General features: G+C 41.2%; 1 protein-coding gene across 1 annotated transcript in view; it reads right to left on the bottom strand.

The window, feature by feature from the left end:
* Window positions 1-9,772: 9,772 nt before the first annotated feature.
* The window catches only part of LOC111937390 (uncharacterized), a 104,111-nt gene continuing 98,412 nt past the window's right edge, over window positions 9,773-15,471 (bottom strand). The window contains exons 7-8 of the mRNA XM_086887301.1: window positions 13,370-13,640; window positions 9,773-10,560 (exon numbers count right to left, since the gene is read on the bottom strand). Coding sequence (XP_086743427.1) covers window positions 13,388-13,640 — 253 coding nt within the window. The 3' untranslated portion in view covers window positions 9,773-10,560; window positions 13,370-13,387. The remainder of the gene's footprint in view (window positions 10,561-13,369; window positions 13,641-15,471) is intronic.

The following is a 15,471-nucleotide window of genomic DNA, read 5'->3' as shown; positions in this document are numbered from 1 at the left end:
CTGTGAGTGAGAGCAGCTCCAGGCTGCTTCATTCAGAACTGTATTTGTCAGTGGGGTGAGCACCACCCTCCATGGGGACACAGCCCATATCCAGTCTGTTCCTTTTGGAGCTTGTGAATTCCCCAAGGACACATTACAGGGCTCACTGGCCTAGAAGAGGACTCAGACAGGGATAGCTCAGGAGAAAGCAAGGAAGACACTGTGATAACTGTATCTTTCATTATCACTGTGTGGACAGTTATAAAAAGAAAGCAGGGATTTCTGGTTTATGGCCAATATCAATACTTTTTCATGGAGAATATTGTGTGATCTGGAGTGTCTTGAGTTAAGATATAGGGCAAAAGCTGTATGAAAAATGAGTTATGGAAATGATCTCTCTGACCTCCATGCTAACTGTTTGTATGAGCACGAAAATAATCGTTGAGGAGAGGAATAGTAAAAGATAGAAGTACTGATACTTTCAATTTTAGTCTTTTAACATTGACACAGAGTCATAAGTGTAAATTACTGCAATCACTGTTCTGAGTGACTAGGTCAGGTTGATGCCATGCTATTCACACATACTTCTTTAGAGAAAGCTCTGCTCTGGATACCACAGATTATAAGGCACCACAGGCTATCAGCTCTCTGCATGCCTATCAGAGAGATCCAGAGTCCCTGCAAAAAAGCCAGCTGGAGCATTCTGTGATTATCAAATTGCAAAGGATAGGTCTTTATTATTTCTATTATGCTCTTTTTCAATAAGCCAGCAGGGCTTTGACTGAGGTAAACCAGGACTTCTACCAGCCCTTCAGTCCCTGCTTCAGCAGTTTTCAGTGTTCCCCTTGACACCTGCAGGTTTCCCAAGCAGCTGCAGTTCCAGCTGTTTAGCAATGAGGGCAGATGTGGCACAGCTACCCTCAGGAGCACCCTTGGTCTCTTCACTCAACCAAGGCATGCTGCCACAGGGTCATAGAATGGGGCATCTTGAGGATGCCTGGATGAAACCCACCATTAACCCCAGATGCCACCCGTGGGGTGTATCTAGATAAAATGGAGCCATGAAAACAACCCAGTCAGAACATGGACAGCACTCAAAGAAGTAAGATCATATCCTAGAAGCCTGTAAATTTATAGGGATTTTTCAGACACTTAGCAATTATTTTGCCACCTACTAGACTATTCAAAAATGTAGGTGCACCTGTGTGCTTGTCAAACCCATATTAGTCACACAATACTTGAGCTGTAAGGCTTTAGTGGGTACATCAAATATTCAGACTACACCATGGGGTTGGTGCTTCCTTGCACCCACATCGAGGTTGGTGTTAGAGGATTACTGAGAAAACTGGAAAGCATTCCCACCTCACTTCCCTGAGCTGTTGGCAAGAACTCTTTCAGTAGCAGATTCCCTAACAAGACAGATGGATCTGTCCATTAACATGATGGCTACAGATCTGTGACTTCTTATTAATAATCTAAAAAAAAAAAGTGTAATATCCTCTCCTTCTCCTCCGCCCTCAGATTGCCAGGACCGAGTGCTCTTTCATCACTGTGGTTAGTACTTCTGCATCTGTCAAGCTGAGCTTGATCCTGGAGATCATTAGCAAAGAGAAGCAGCTGATGTAATCAAGTTGTGCATTTATGATCTGTGGCATGCACCAGACAAAAAAGGAGTTCAAAGTTTTTCAGGAGGAGAGAGAGTGCAGTGTCTGATAGTCCAAACCCCTGTTGGGGTGCGGCAGGACCGTGTGGCTGCAGAGCTACAGTGTCCTGTTCACTGCAAACTGCTTGACCAAACATGCTCCATTCTGACCACACACATTTTGAGTATTTGTCAGTCTTTGTCATAAGACCATCTCTGCACTTTGAGTGCAATCCATGTCCAGCATGAGTAGGCTGCTCTTGAAGAGAAGAGGAGGCAGGAATGGTGGGAGCAGGGCAGAAGGGACAGTGGTCTCACAACAAGGTCATGGTCCCCCAGTAGTGAAGCAAAGCAAGCAGAGCAAGTCTAGTGGGGGTAACCAGGATCATCCTCCAGCTCAGCAATCATAGTGACAAGGCAGGTCCAAAGCCAAACAAGAAGATAATTCAGCACAACGAGGTAATGAAGATCCATGTAAGTGTACTTACACTAAAGCTAAGGAAAGAACAAGAGCAACAATTTAGATATGAATATGAGTCTAGAAGCAAAGGAAACAGCAGAGCCTTTATTTGTCACAGCTCTTCAGGATTAGGATGCTTTTCCTGCTTTGGAAATGCTGGTCTTTATCAGTGGTAGACTTTTTGTCCTGCTGCAGAATGTTCCACAAATGATCAAGAACCATTTGTCTGACAAAGTTGAGTGCTAGCCCTTAGGTAGAAAGGAAAGAAGTGAAACCTATGTAGTGAGAAGAACTTCAATGATGGGAGTGGCAGGCTGAAATCACTTTTGTCTCTGACACCAAGAGAGAAGAACAAGTTCTCCTGGAATAGACCATGAACCAGTTCCAGGAAAGTTCACATGTTGCTATGGTGGACATCTGGGATATGTGTCACAACAGTTAATGTCAACCTCAAGTCCTTTGAAGAGGTAAGCCACAGTGTTTGCATAGTGGATGCAGCTGGAGGTGAATCCACCTGCTTCTCATGACCATGTGCTGGAGCTTAAACACTCTTTTCTTCGTAAGTAAGTATTTCCTTTGTGTAGAGCTGCCTATTTCAGCAGCACAGCTGAGCATCTGGTCACTTTTTTTTGAGAAATTGTATCCCTGTGGAAGAAGATGAGGAGAAACAAACATGCAACAAATCTGGGAAATAAATTCTATAAAACTGATGAAATAAGTGAAGACAGATGTTTGTTCCTGATTCTGTGAGTCAATCAGTCATTCTGGGAAATGTGACCACTGCTGCTTAAGATTTAATCTGTGGCCAGGCAGTTAAGGCACAGAGAAATTGTTTGTTCACGTGCTCGGTCTTCATATATGTGGTCTATTTTTCTAGCCAAAGAGCTTCAGGTATATATGTGTCCACATGCATATGTTAATATATCTATTTATATAGCTCATATAGCTAAGGAGATCACAGTATTATTGTGTTTGAAGGTACTTCTGAAGGTCATCTGGTCCACCTTTTAAGTAGGGTTAGCACTGAATTGAGACCAGGTTGTAATACATCCTCTGCTTTCCATTTGGAAGACAGGAGAAGGTAGCTCATGTGTCAGCTCTTTAAACTTTACATTTCCAGCAACTATTTGTTCAGTGCAACTCCTTGGTCACCTGTAGAGCCCCAAACAAATAACAGAGTAGCTACTCCTAAGAAAAGCAAAATTAAACCCTCCTCTGCAGCAGAAGAGCCATCCCTGAATTATGCTGGGTGTTGTAGAAATGTTACTTGTCATTCAGCTTCTCCTCTCCTTTCTCAGCTTGTGCAAGGAAGGGGAAGTGAGGGGGGAAGGAAGGTGCTGGGCTGTATATAAGAGAAGATGAGATGAAAATGACCTTGTCATCATTTGAATTCTGCTTTGAGCAGTGCTGTGTATCCCTTAGAGGTGGATTAGGTTTCCACTGACAGGCTCTGGGAGATAGAATTTCCATTAGAATTAAGGGAAGAATATCTATTAGATAGATACAGCTCCTTATCTGCACCTTGTCTCCTTCTCAAACTGTCTGTGTGCTATCTTTCATTCTCCTTGCCCGCTCTCACAGTTCCTCTGCTCATCAGATTTGTCTTGCTCTCTTCACCTCTCCCTGGGCTCTTCCTGCAAAGATAAAATAGTTGCTTTTGCCAGACATGTAGTGCCATTGCTTGTCCTTCACTTTCTACCTTCATCTTCCAAACAAGGGACTTTTCCTGCTGCAAAATGACTGGACCAAGCCACATGCAGACTGTGCAAACCCATAGCGTGCCTCTGTTTCCAGCAGACACAGAGAACTGCTGGGGAAACTTTGTGTCCTGAGATCATCCCAGCTCTCTACCCAGAACCATTAAAACTTCCTTGAATGAGGCTGACAGGTAAATGTAGGTTCGTACTGTGATATCACACAGGGGTCCCAGCCTTGCTATACAAGGTCACCTACTAATGCTTAAGCAGAAGGGGTCTTGAATCCTGAAGTTTTTGCGCTCTAGCTGAGAGCTGTACTGGAATAACAGAAGTGGCCACAAGGACATATGTAGCCATCACTCAAAACTCTGTTCTTATTTCTGCAGTCCCTGTTGGACTCTTTGCTAGCAATGTTTCTTGTGCATTGAATACTTTTTCCAAGTCAGAGAATTCCATTGCCACCAAATCTAGGAAAAACTGATTTTTACAATACCCATACTGAACCTGAATAATTTAACCTTCACAATTTCATGCGAAACAAAAAGTACTGTTTTTGCTTTACAGAAAGCCAAGAAGCAGTGAAAATTAAACCACTCTAGTCCTGACTTCTGTAATAAGACACTAAAATGCCAAATAAAAAATAATATCAAACGGAAAATATTAATGTTCACTCAGGAAAGACCCAGGGGAACACTTCTCACACTTAAAAAATAAAGACTCCTCTAAATTGACCCATATGGGTAGAATCACAGAATCCAGAATATTTGCCATCAGTACCACTTGAAATTGTTCTTGTGAGCAGATTGATGTCTGCATTCATGTTCCTATGAAAGTCAAAGTGCATTCTGAGTAACTGTGAATTTACAGAGCACCAAATACTAGCCTTGATCTCTTACATCCACAGGACCCTTCAAAATATCTGCTAGCTATGCTTGAAAGAGCAGTGGGCTACAGAATAGCAAATATCATCAGCATTGTTTCAAAACACATTTTCTGAAGTCTTCCTACTGGGATTGCAACCCTAAACATAGCAATGTTTTATAATAAATATCTACTCATGGATATTCATGCGTGGTAATTCTGACAAGCTGGACAGTTGTTTTGCATTTGTGTTCTCCAGCCACTGGCAAAATAATGTCTCACCCTACCTCACATCCATATGTTTTCATGACTAAGATTAATTCCTGTGCAGTTCTCACAGTCCCTCAACTCTCATTCTGCACTGATCTTCCAGACCTGTTGTCTTTCGAGAACTGGGAGCTCCTTGATCAAAAAAAGAAAAAAAAAAACTATTTTGAGGTAGTATCAGTCATGCAAAAAGCTGGAAACTTGAAGGCAAAAATACTTTCACACAAGAGAGAACATTCAGATAATTTTGTGGTAAAAGAGGATGCTGCATTAAACACGTCATTGAAACCTCCTTTCTAAATACAAATCACATTACACTGCTTTCCCATCTGCACTGCAACATTCAAAATTCAATAAAGTTTTCAGCCAGGAAAACTTGCTAGTCTCTCTCTCCACTATATGCCATTTATGACTCCTCTCTTTGTTTTTCCAAAACAAACATGGCTTTGGTACCATGGGTTTGTTACCATGGGTTGGGTAATTGGCCCTCATTCCCTGGGAACCTTTTCTGTCAATAAGATACAATAAGGAATTCCAGCCTGCCCTGCTTTGCAAAGGGAAACTAGCAGTACCTGTGGGTGAACATACCATGTTCATAACAAGACCTGGCCTCATCAGCTGCATGGATTGAAACAAATGCTCCAGATTAAAAATATCCTCCAGCTCATTCATGATGAGTCAATGTAGACATAAGTTGCCAATACGGGTATTTTATGATGCTTATTTTAACTGTAATGTTGTCCCCCAACCTTCTTCCCACAAAGTCCTATTGGTACCACAAGCTGATGTCTTCAGAGAGGAAGAGCTATAATACTGGTTTTTAAAAACAATAATACCTTCCTTGAAAATGCATCAGATAAAAAAGATAATTGAGCCACTATACAAATAGCAGAGAGAGAAACTTAATACAGTCAAACCTTACAAATGAAGCAGAAGACTTTCTTGTGGCAACCTGTCTCCAGATGCATTGATTTATTTTTTGTGCTCAGAAGAGCAGGAAACTCTATTGTGCCTCTTGGCCATTTTTGGCCATTTTTGTTGCCTTGCAATAATAGGGATGGAGTATTTGCTTAAAGCCATGCAATGGGACAAGGAATGTAAGAACAAACAGGGTTTTCAGGATTTTAGTGAGCAATGCTAACTGAAAGGACATATCTGAAGTACTTTGTATTTTGCAGCATCTCAAGGGCTGATGAGTCTCCCTGAAAAGAGATTCCTTATGCACAGAAGAGGCACACCGTAGAGATCACCTTTCACTGTCTTCTGCCACCTCTGAAGCTGTGTAATGGCAGAACTCCATGTTGCATTCAGGATACTTTTAACTTGCTGAATTTTTATTTCATTTGCAATCAACTACCAAAGCTGCGCGAGGCTGTGAAACACAGCATGGTGTAACCCTTGTTCCAGGGTAAGGGGAGAAGGGTGTAACCAGTCCTTTTGACAGCCTTAGGACATGTCAGGCACAACAGTCTGGCTCAGTTAGCTAATTAAAGTCCCAGTCTCTAAACTGTATTCTTATCCTGCAGATATCCCCCAGAATTTAAAGTATGTCACAGTAGGCAAAAGCCCACCGGTTATGCAAGAGAGGGTCTGTCACTGCTGAGATGGAAGTGCTTGGCTAAAAAGCATTTAGTAATGTTTTCTTAGCAGATTTACAGCCTGACATTATGACCTCATCTACAGTTTAAAATAGAATCTAAAGCAACATCAGGAACATCTCTTTTCCCAAACAGAGATGTAAATAGAGGGAGAAGATAAATGCATACTGTATCACAGCAAAAGGGAATTGGCAGGTATTACCTGGCCCTATGGACAATCTCTGGTGTTGATGGTATTTTAGAGAAGATTCAGTTACTTGTCTGGGAAAAATATTTTTGAGAGTTGTTATTGATTTGGAGTCTTGGGTAGAAGATTTTTAGCATGTAGGATAGCCCTGAAAATGCAGAGTAGCTTTCCTTATAATATGCCAGGAAGACGAGGAAGAGATAAATATTTTGCCCCCACACACAATCTCCAGGTTTTAGTTGTGGTAGTGAACAAAATGCACTATCAGAGAACCATACCTTTGCCAAATGTTTTATGTACACAAGATCCCCAGTCCATAGAGGGGTAACCATTGAGCCTGAACCTTTCTATTTCTATATGTCTCAGGAAAATGCTTATGAGAGCTCACCGTTTCCATCATCATTAAAGGCTGATAATGTTGTGATATTCTTCTCTCAGTCTTTGTAAATCATGGTTCAGATATCTGTGTCTTTCTTGCAGTGGAAAAACAACTATAAATTTAGTTTAATCAGTGAGACAACTTCAGCTTATGGCTTGTTGCCTTACAGTAACAGCTCAAAGCAGCCAGAGGACACTAGAGAATCTGGCCTTATATATCAACTGAAAAGGATGATTTAAGGTCTGAAGCTAGCACAAACGCCAGGGCTATTAGATCCATCTCTGGTACCCTAAGGTTAAAGATATTACTCTTTCAGATTCTGTCCCTCCAGGTCTCCTTGAGACCAAGTCCCTCTTTGCTGCTGTGAGAGTTGGACAGATCTTGTGCTAATGTCAGAAGGAGATTCAATACAGAAAGCTCTGAGGGCTGTGAACTCCCATTAATGGTTTGTAAAAATGTACAGTGTAATCTGTGCACAGAATTAGCTCAGCAAAGCCCACATTATGTTCTCAAAATACAGATTAATTTCTTTATCTTTTAAGAGTCAAATCACAGCATATGAAAGCATGATTTGTTTTCAAAATGCAGTTTAGTTCAATTTAATTCAATTCAATCAACCTGGTCTAAACCAGAGTGCTTTATGTGGGAGCCTAATGCAATGTTTTATCTGTTACAGTACTGCAGACTGGGGTTTATATTTTGGGATCTGCTTACTGCCATATTTGCACATCCTGACCCAGGGCACATTTCACATGAGCATCACATTAGTATAAATCAGCCTCAGGCTTAGTTATGTTCCATCTAATAACACTAACTTAGGACAGCTTGATATAGAAAATTGGATTCTCACTGTGTTTTTCCTTACCATCGCCCTTAATGCTCCCAAATGCCCCCTAAGTTAAGGAAGGTCTTGAGGAGGAGGAGTCTGGCCAGCTGTGCAACAGCTGGTTCTTGCAGGCCATGTCCTCGGTGCAATGAATGTTCTGTGCTACAGAGGCTGCACAGGACCCCAGAAATGACACCAGGGATTCAAGAAGGCAAAAACTGAGATTCAAGTGGCCCCTCTGCAAAGGGTTCAGATTTCTGACTGCAGTCAGCCAGATTCTGCTGCCTGCCATTTTGTCTTGTTTCCATAAACTGATAATTTCCTCAGAAATGTAAAATTTTAAAAAGTAAACTCATTCTACACAATTCGGATAATTTAGGCATCAAAGTTTGACGTCTCAGGATGAAAGTTTTCATTGAGATCACATGGTATTTGTGCAATTAAGGAAAAGTAAAGCCTGTTTAATCCACCAGCAATTCCAATGATTTATGTTGTTTCAAGAAGCTATGTTGGTAAATTTCACCAATAAAAAATGCTGGCCCAGAATAAAACTGGACATGCCAGAAGGTATTTCACATTATTTTTGTGATGTTTGTTTGTTTGTTTAAAATTAAGGAAACCAAAAAACATTTGAAGTCCTACATAATACAAATTCAGAGCTTTTATTTTTGTTTAGTCACAGCTTTTCTTCATATCATCAAATGTCAGGCATCAGAAGGTTTCATTTCTGATGCTGAGTATTTCTACTTATTTCTAAATATTCAGCATCAGGTGGTTCTCCCCCTCTGCTTTGCTCTTGTGAGACCCCACCTGGAGTTCTGAATCCAGGTCTGGGGTTCCTAACACTAGAAAGATGTGGAAAGATGTTGGAGCAAGTCCAGAGGAGATCACTAAGTTGATCAGAGGCTGGAGCTGCTCTCCTGTGAAGACACACTGAGGCAGTTGGGGCTGTTCTGCCCGGAGAAGAGAAGGCTACAGGGAGACATTATTACAGCTGGCAGTATCTAAAAAGGGCCTACAGGAGAGCTGGGGAGGAGACAGGACAAGAGGTAAAGGCTTTGAACTGAAAGAGGAGAAATTTAGAATAGATTTCAGGAAAAAATTGTTCCCTGTGGGAGTAGTGAAGCAGTTGAACAGGTTTCCCAGAGAGGTTGTGGATGCCCCATCTCTGGAAGAGTTTAAGGACAGGTTGGACTGGGCTTTGAGAAGCCTGGTCTAATGGAAGGTTCCCTGCCAAGGCAGTAGGGTTGGAACTGGGTGATCTTTAAGGTCCCTTCCAAGACAAGCCATTCTGTAATTCTATGACTAAAAGAACATACCAAGCTTATAATCAATGTTTATAATATAATAATGAAATGGTCTAGAGCTGTTTTATTATTATCACAGCTTAAATTTCTAACCCAAATAATAAAAAAATTATAAGTTGTTTCAAAATGAAGTATTGGAATGTTACTGCATACGTATTTTTAGATAGAATTTTTTACCTTATGAAAATGCCTTTTTTTGTCCTTTCCCTCTGTCCCTGTGATGTTCAAATCTGCATTTTCTTATGTGAAAACGTTGGATCACAAAACTTCTCCTCAGCTCTGTTGATTAGACTTTCATGCACACAGTTCAGTTTTTGTCATTTGAAAACTAAGATGTTTAACGACTTTTGATATTCAGTTTTATCTTGCTGGGGAAATTAAAAGAGGGTAATGAGTCAGGCAGGCAAGAGATGGAGGAGTGAGAAAAAAAAATAATTAAATATAACCCTACCAATTTAATTCTATTTACAGTGTGGTTTAAGATTGTGGTTCAATAGAGAAAAGAACAGGTATTTTAGGATTATGTGTCCCAGTAAAGATATGAATTAATATTTCTACCAAGCCTGTGCTTTGCATTTCTCATTATTTTTATTTTGATCAAAGGAAAACATAACTCTAGCACAAAGCAGGAATAAAAGCTGTCAGATTAAAGCATGTTCAAGCAAAATGCACTGGACGTAATATTTGTAGTGAGCTTACCATGTGACACTATTTTCATATTACACATCAGAGCCTTTTGGAAATTAAGCCATCTTTTTGATATGTGTCCTTTAAGCAGCAGAGCAGGAAAATGTTATATTAGCCAGCATTTGCAAAAGTGTGAAGGAATGCAGTGGCAGCTGGGGGCATCAGGCAATGGATATTGCTGAACTTTGCTGAATATAGTTGTAGAGAGGCAGCCATACTGCCTAGAAGCCTCCCGTGTAATCACTTCTGACATCAGTTAACTTTTCCATTATCATCACTTCCAAACATCCTTTCAGCCTCTTTCTTCTACACATAGAACTTCCTTTTGTTTCCAATCCACTGCGTTTTTTTGTCGTGCTGCTGCAAACAAATGTGAAATCAATTTTGTGTTTTTCAGCTTGTACGCTCCTTTTTGTCAGGCATCAGCAAAACTAACATCAATTCCAGGGTGGTTCAACCTTATTTAAAATATTCAACACTTAGAAATTGTACTAGGCTCTGTAGAAGGGGTGGAGAAGGTAGCCTGGAGGTGGTAAACACATTGAAGCATCACCTGAATTCAGGTAAGTAGTACTATCAGTATTTCAGAAGTCACTCCAGACCAGACCAGGAGAATTATTGCAGAGAGCACCAGATGGTTTCCAAGGTACCTCAAATTGTTCTTTAAGACCTAAAATAGATAAAAATACAGAGTGAGGAATAGATGTCTACAGCGGTTTCTGTCACCTGTACACCTTCTACTTGGTTCTTGTCCTTGGCTTTTAGGTGCTTTCCCAGACATCATCAGACAGATAATGGGGTGTGAGAAGATGCAGAAATGAGCTTCTTTCTAGTGACATCCAGAGTGCAGGGCATCTTGCAACTACTTTTAGACAAACACCAGCCAGTCAAACTTGGTTTATCAAGAAAGGAGAAAGACAAGATGTCAGCATGGAAATGTTCTGTGGGAAGTAACCAGCCATAGACATTTTAGGCAAGAAGGTCAGATTACTGAGGTACACACAGTTTAGTGGAGAGAAAAAAGATGCTCAGTATCTTACAAAGGAGAAGAATGTATTCTTGCAAGGGTTTTTTTTTATTTTATTTTGGCTTTGGTGATTTTGTTTCTTTTAAGCCATATCTGGCAGGGTGTTTAGGCAGGTCCTGTGAGGTCCATTAACGAGTTTTATTCTTCCTGCCATCAGGTTTTGATTTCCTTTTTTAATTTTTAGAGGTATAATTTCACTTTTGTTAACATGCAAAACTCTGTTTCTTACTTCCCCCCCTCTTACATGCTCCCTCTGTCTCACCTTTTGTCTGTAAGATGCACATACCACCCCCCAACACACCTTTTTGATCTATTTTTCCTCTGCACTGACACCTCCATCAGATAGCATGCACCACTGAGTTCCTCTGCTAAGCTTTGATTTCTAGTACTTTCCTGTCTTCCTTTGTCTCACCAACTCTGAAGGCCCATTCCTGAGAAGACCACAGACTAGGGTCTTCCAATCTTCTTTTTTTTTTTTCTTTATGTATAAGAAGAAATCTTCTAGATGGGCCAGACAACACTTTCATAACTGCTCTCCAGATGAGGAAGCAACTGAATTCAGTTCCACCCTGAGGAGGCAGGTTTAGATGGTTTTCAACTCCCCTTTACCATTATTGTACTTTATGCTAAGCACATGCTATTGACATCATATCTGTAATGTTCACAATTGAATAGTAGAAAAGAGAAAGCACTCTTCTCTGATTTACAGAATATTGAATATACCTGAAATTTAATCAAGAACACATTTGTAATGAGGCTGAAAATGGCCTGTCAAATGCTAGCTGATGATTTCTTAATTAAAAACAGTGATAAATCTTCTATATGAGAGGTAAGAATATTTTATTAAAGTATCAGTGTGGGACCACATAGAATACATAATGAAAAACAAAAGGAAGAAAGCTAAACACCTGCCCTACCCACCTCCCCCACCCCCCTGAAAACAGCAGAGAAATTCTCATCTGAATTCTATTTTTAAAAACATGCACAATACCAATCTAAAAGTAATAAACCAGGCACAACCAGTACCTTGGAGGGACTACTCAATAAATTGTTGAAGAAACATCACCATTCCTGGTCTGATGTTTATTGCTAGATCTCAGATCTTGTTTTTCATGCCTTGCTTCAGCAGTATACAAGCTCAGTGGCAGCCCTCCTTTAACAGCTATCGACTTTGTCCTTTTAAAAGAAAAGGGTTCTTAAATTTCTCCCAGAGACTGAAAAGTGAAGTCCAAGCTACTTAATTCAGGCAAGAAAAAAGACTGGGTATCTTGCACCAGTCCTTCACATGCTGTCCATGGAACTGATCACAAATATTTATGCTGTGGGTTAACTCTAGTAGGCAGCTAAGCCCCACAGCCCCTCTCACTCCTCTCTGTGGGATGGGGAAGAGAATCAGAAGGGAAAGAGTGTGAAAACTCATGGGTTGACATAGAGGCAGTTTAAAAGGTAAAGCAAAAGCTGCACATTAAATAAAGCAGAATTTGCTTTATAGGATTTGGCCACCATTTCCCCTCAGCAGGCAGGTGTTAAGCCCACCCCAGGAAAGAAATACACTCCATCATGTGTAGTGGTGACTTGGGAAGACAAAGTGTAGAATCATGGAATACCCTGAGTTGGAAGGGACACACAAGGATCATCAAAGCCCAGCTTCTGGTCCTTCTGTCACTGAAAATATTCACCCTTTCTGCTTTTCCCCACAGCTTTTATTGCTTAGCAAAATGTCATGTGTCTTATATTATCAAATCTCCATTTTTTCCTTTGGGTTCAGCTGTCTCAGCTGTTCCTCCTCCCACCTTCTCATGCACCCCCAGCCTCCTCCATGACAGGCTAGTGTGAGAAGCAGGGACAGCCATGATGCTCTAAAGGACTGCCCAGCAATAGCTAAAGCATTGGGGTTTTGTCAATGCTGTTTTCAGCGCAAATCCAGAATACAGCACCACACAAGCTACTAGAAAATTAACTCTATCCAGGCAAAACCAGTATGATTAATTAGCTCTTATCTTTGCACCCAATGGATCACTATTCTACTTGTTTATCTTTCCCACAGATGTCTGCACAAAGCACACATATTTTCCCAAAGGAAAAATGCCTAGTTTTGACTATGCTTCCCATACAAGTCTAATCTGGGCCCCACTGGGGCTGTTCTGTTCACAAGCAAGACCACAATATACAGATAAGATTTGTCATACACAGCCAAATCAAATTTACAAGTACCATGTAAGTCCCACAGGCATGGGCTGTGCGTGTCAAAACGAGACTCTGAGCCCCTGTCTCCTCAGCCATACCCCTCCTGTACTGTTTATAGAGGGTAGGGAGTGCCACCTTCCAGTCTGAGCTCTCTTCTAGACTACAGCACAGACTGCAGGACCTAGCAACTCTTTTAGAATATCCAGCACCAGATGCCTCCAAACACCACACAGGAGCAAGCTTTGGGGCATACACACATCCTTACCTCTGTGTCCTGGTGTCTTCAGACATGGAAAGCACACACGTTGTCCAGATGAAATCTGGGGTACACACCAGCCAGCTCTCCAAACAGGGTGATGAGGACACTGGGATTCCGGGACACAACATGGTTCCTGTCTCCTGCAGAGCTTTCTTGTTGCCTCTTCTCTTCTGCTTTGGAGGTCGAGACCACCTTGGGCATAGCCAGGAGGTCTGAGGGAGCACTGCCCTTTACTTGGCAGTCCTGCATGTAGAGCAGTCTGTCCTGTTCTGGATCCCTGTTGGAGAGAGAGAGATAAGTCCATCAGGTTTGGTGGGGCGTTATGAAGATGGATGGATGGCTGGAGAACACGCTCTGTGAGGAAAGATGGATGTAGCTGCATTTCTTCATGCTGGAGAAAGGATGGTGGTAAGGGATTTAATTTTTGTCTGCTACAATTGAAAGCAGATTTATGGGGAAGATGGAGCCCATCTCTGAGGTACACAGCAAAAAACAAAAAAAATCAATGATCAAAAGTCTCAGAAAAAGTAAATCTGACTGGATATAAGGAAAACAATCTTCACCGTTGAGAGTGGTTAAGCACTGGAACAGGGGACAGGAGAGACTATGGATTCTCCATAAACAAACTGGAGAATTATAGACTGGGTTGGTGAGAGGGTGGAAAACTTGCTGGGCTCTGACAGGGGCAATCTGAAGTAACAAGACCAGCTGATAGTCTTACAAGTGGCATCCCACAGGAACCAGTACTGGGACAATATCATTTATTATGGCTGTTAACAACCAGAGTGATGAGAGAGAGCTCACTCCTGGCAAGGCTGAAGATGACACCAAACTGGGGGGAGCAGCTGTCATGACAGAGGGTGTGATTGCTACTCAGAGGGACAGGCTGTAAAAATGGACTGACAGGACCATGAAATTCTGTAGATGCAAATGCCAAGTTCCCCACGAGGGGTGGAATAACCCCATGCAACAGAGCAGTCCAGGGACTGAAGGGCTGGAAAGCAGCTTTGCACAAAAAGACTGAGAGAACTGAAAATGTCTCCACAGTGTTTCCTTGTAGCAAAGGCAGCCAAACAAGCACTGGGATGTTTTAGAAAAAGGATAATCAGCAGCCAGAGGAAAGTGATTACTCCATTCTGCCTGGCACTTCTGAGACTGAATGTAGTTTGCTGTATTCCCCAGTGCAAGAGATGTTGACATATGGGAAAAATTCAAACTTTCACTAGTGAAGACATTTCCTCTGGGTTTTCTTAGCTTTTGCTGGTCAAACCTTCCAGAAGTACCACAGGCACTCAGGAATGTCAGCTTGACTGACTTTCAATTGAATGTACTCCTTAGGATGCTTAGGTGGTTCTGAAGCTATAGAATTTAAGAAGGAAACTAAATCACTCTGCAAAAAAAGGTGAAACAGGCTAGAGAGCTGGCAAAGGAAACCCAGCTGAAAATATGTTGTATCAGCTCCTTGCCCATATGCTTTTCTTAATAGTGCTGAAAAAGGTTTTGTACTTGCTTCAGCTAAACTGCTACTTAGCTGTCCTTAGCTTGTCAGTGTAAGGAGATCCTCTTGCTGACCAGGAGTAATTCTCGTCTTTTCTTGCCCCCTGCACTGGTAATTGGAGAGAGTGAGACAAGCAAAAAGAAAAATAAAAGTATTTTCATTATAGAACAAAATTTGAAGCTGAGACATGGAAGGGAGATAGGCTGAAAAGACCTATAAATTTTTTTCAGATGCTTCCTGGTGTAGAAAGCACTTTATAAAACCCAAAATTCTGCACTAAATGTCAAATTGAGATGATTCTTTCCCTTTCTCATATTGGTTTCTCTTATGTGCAGTTACTATTTACCCACATTAGACATGCAGTCCTGAAAAGAAAGTCTGAGATATAATTTCTAAAGCCATGTGTTGCTTCCAAATAATTTATAAAAAGAGACTTTATAAATATCCAGAGATATCACTCCTCTGCTATGCAATGGTAACAGATATGTTCAAAGCACCTAGTGCAATTAAAGTGCTCAGGAGAGGCAAAGATACAACAGGCAATAAGAATAAATGTCTGTCAGTGTTTAGCAAGGTATGTAGTGAAGTAATAATATAATAAATAGGGTAG

The sequence above is a fragment of the Cyanistes caeruleus genome, chromosome 4 (assembly GCF_971803275.1).
Source record: "Cyanistes caeruleus chromosome 4, bCyaCae1.hap1.1, whole genome shotgun sequence".
NCBI classification, from domain to species: Eukaryota; Metazoa; Chordata; class Aves; order Passeriformes; family Paridae; genus Cyanistes; species Cyanistes caeruleus.
The sequence above is the reverse complement of the archived record's forward strand: the minus strand, read 5'-3'. Positions and strand labels throughout refer to the sequence as shown.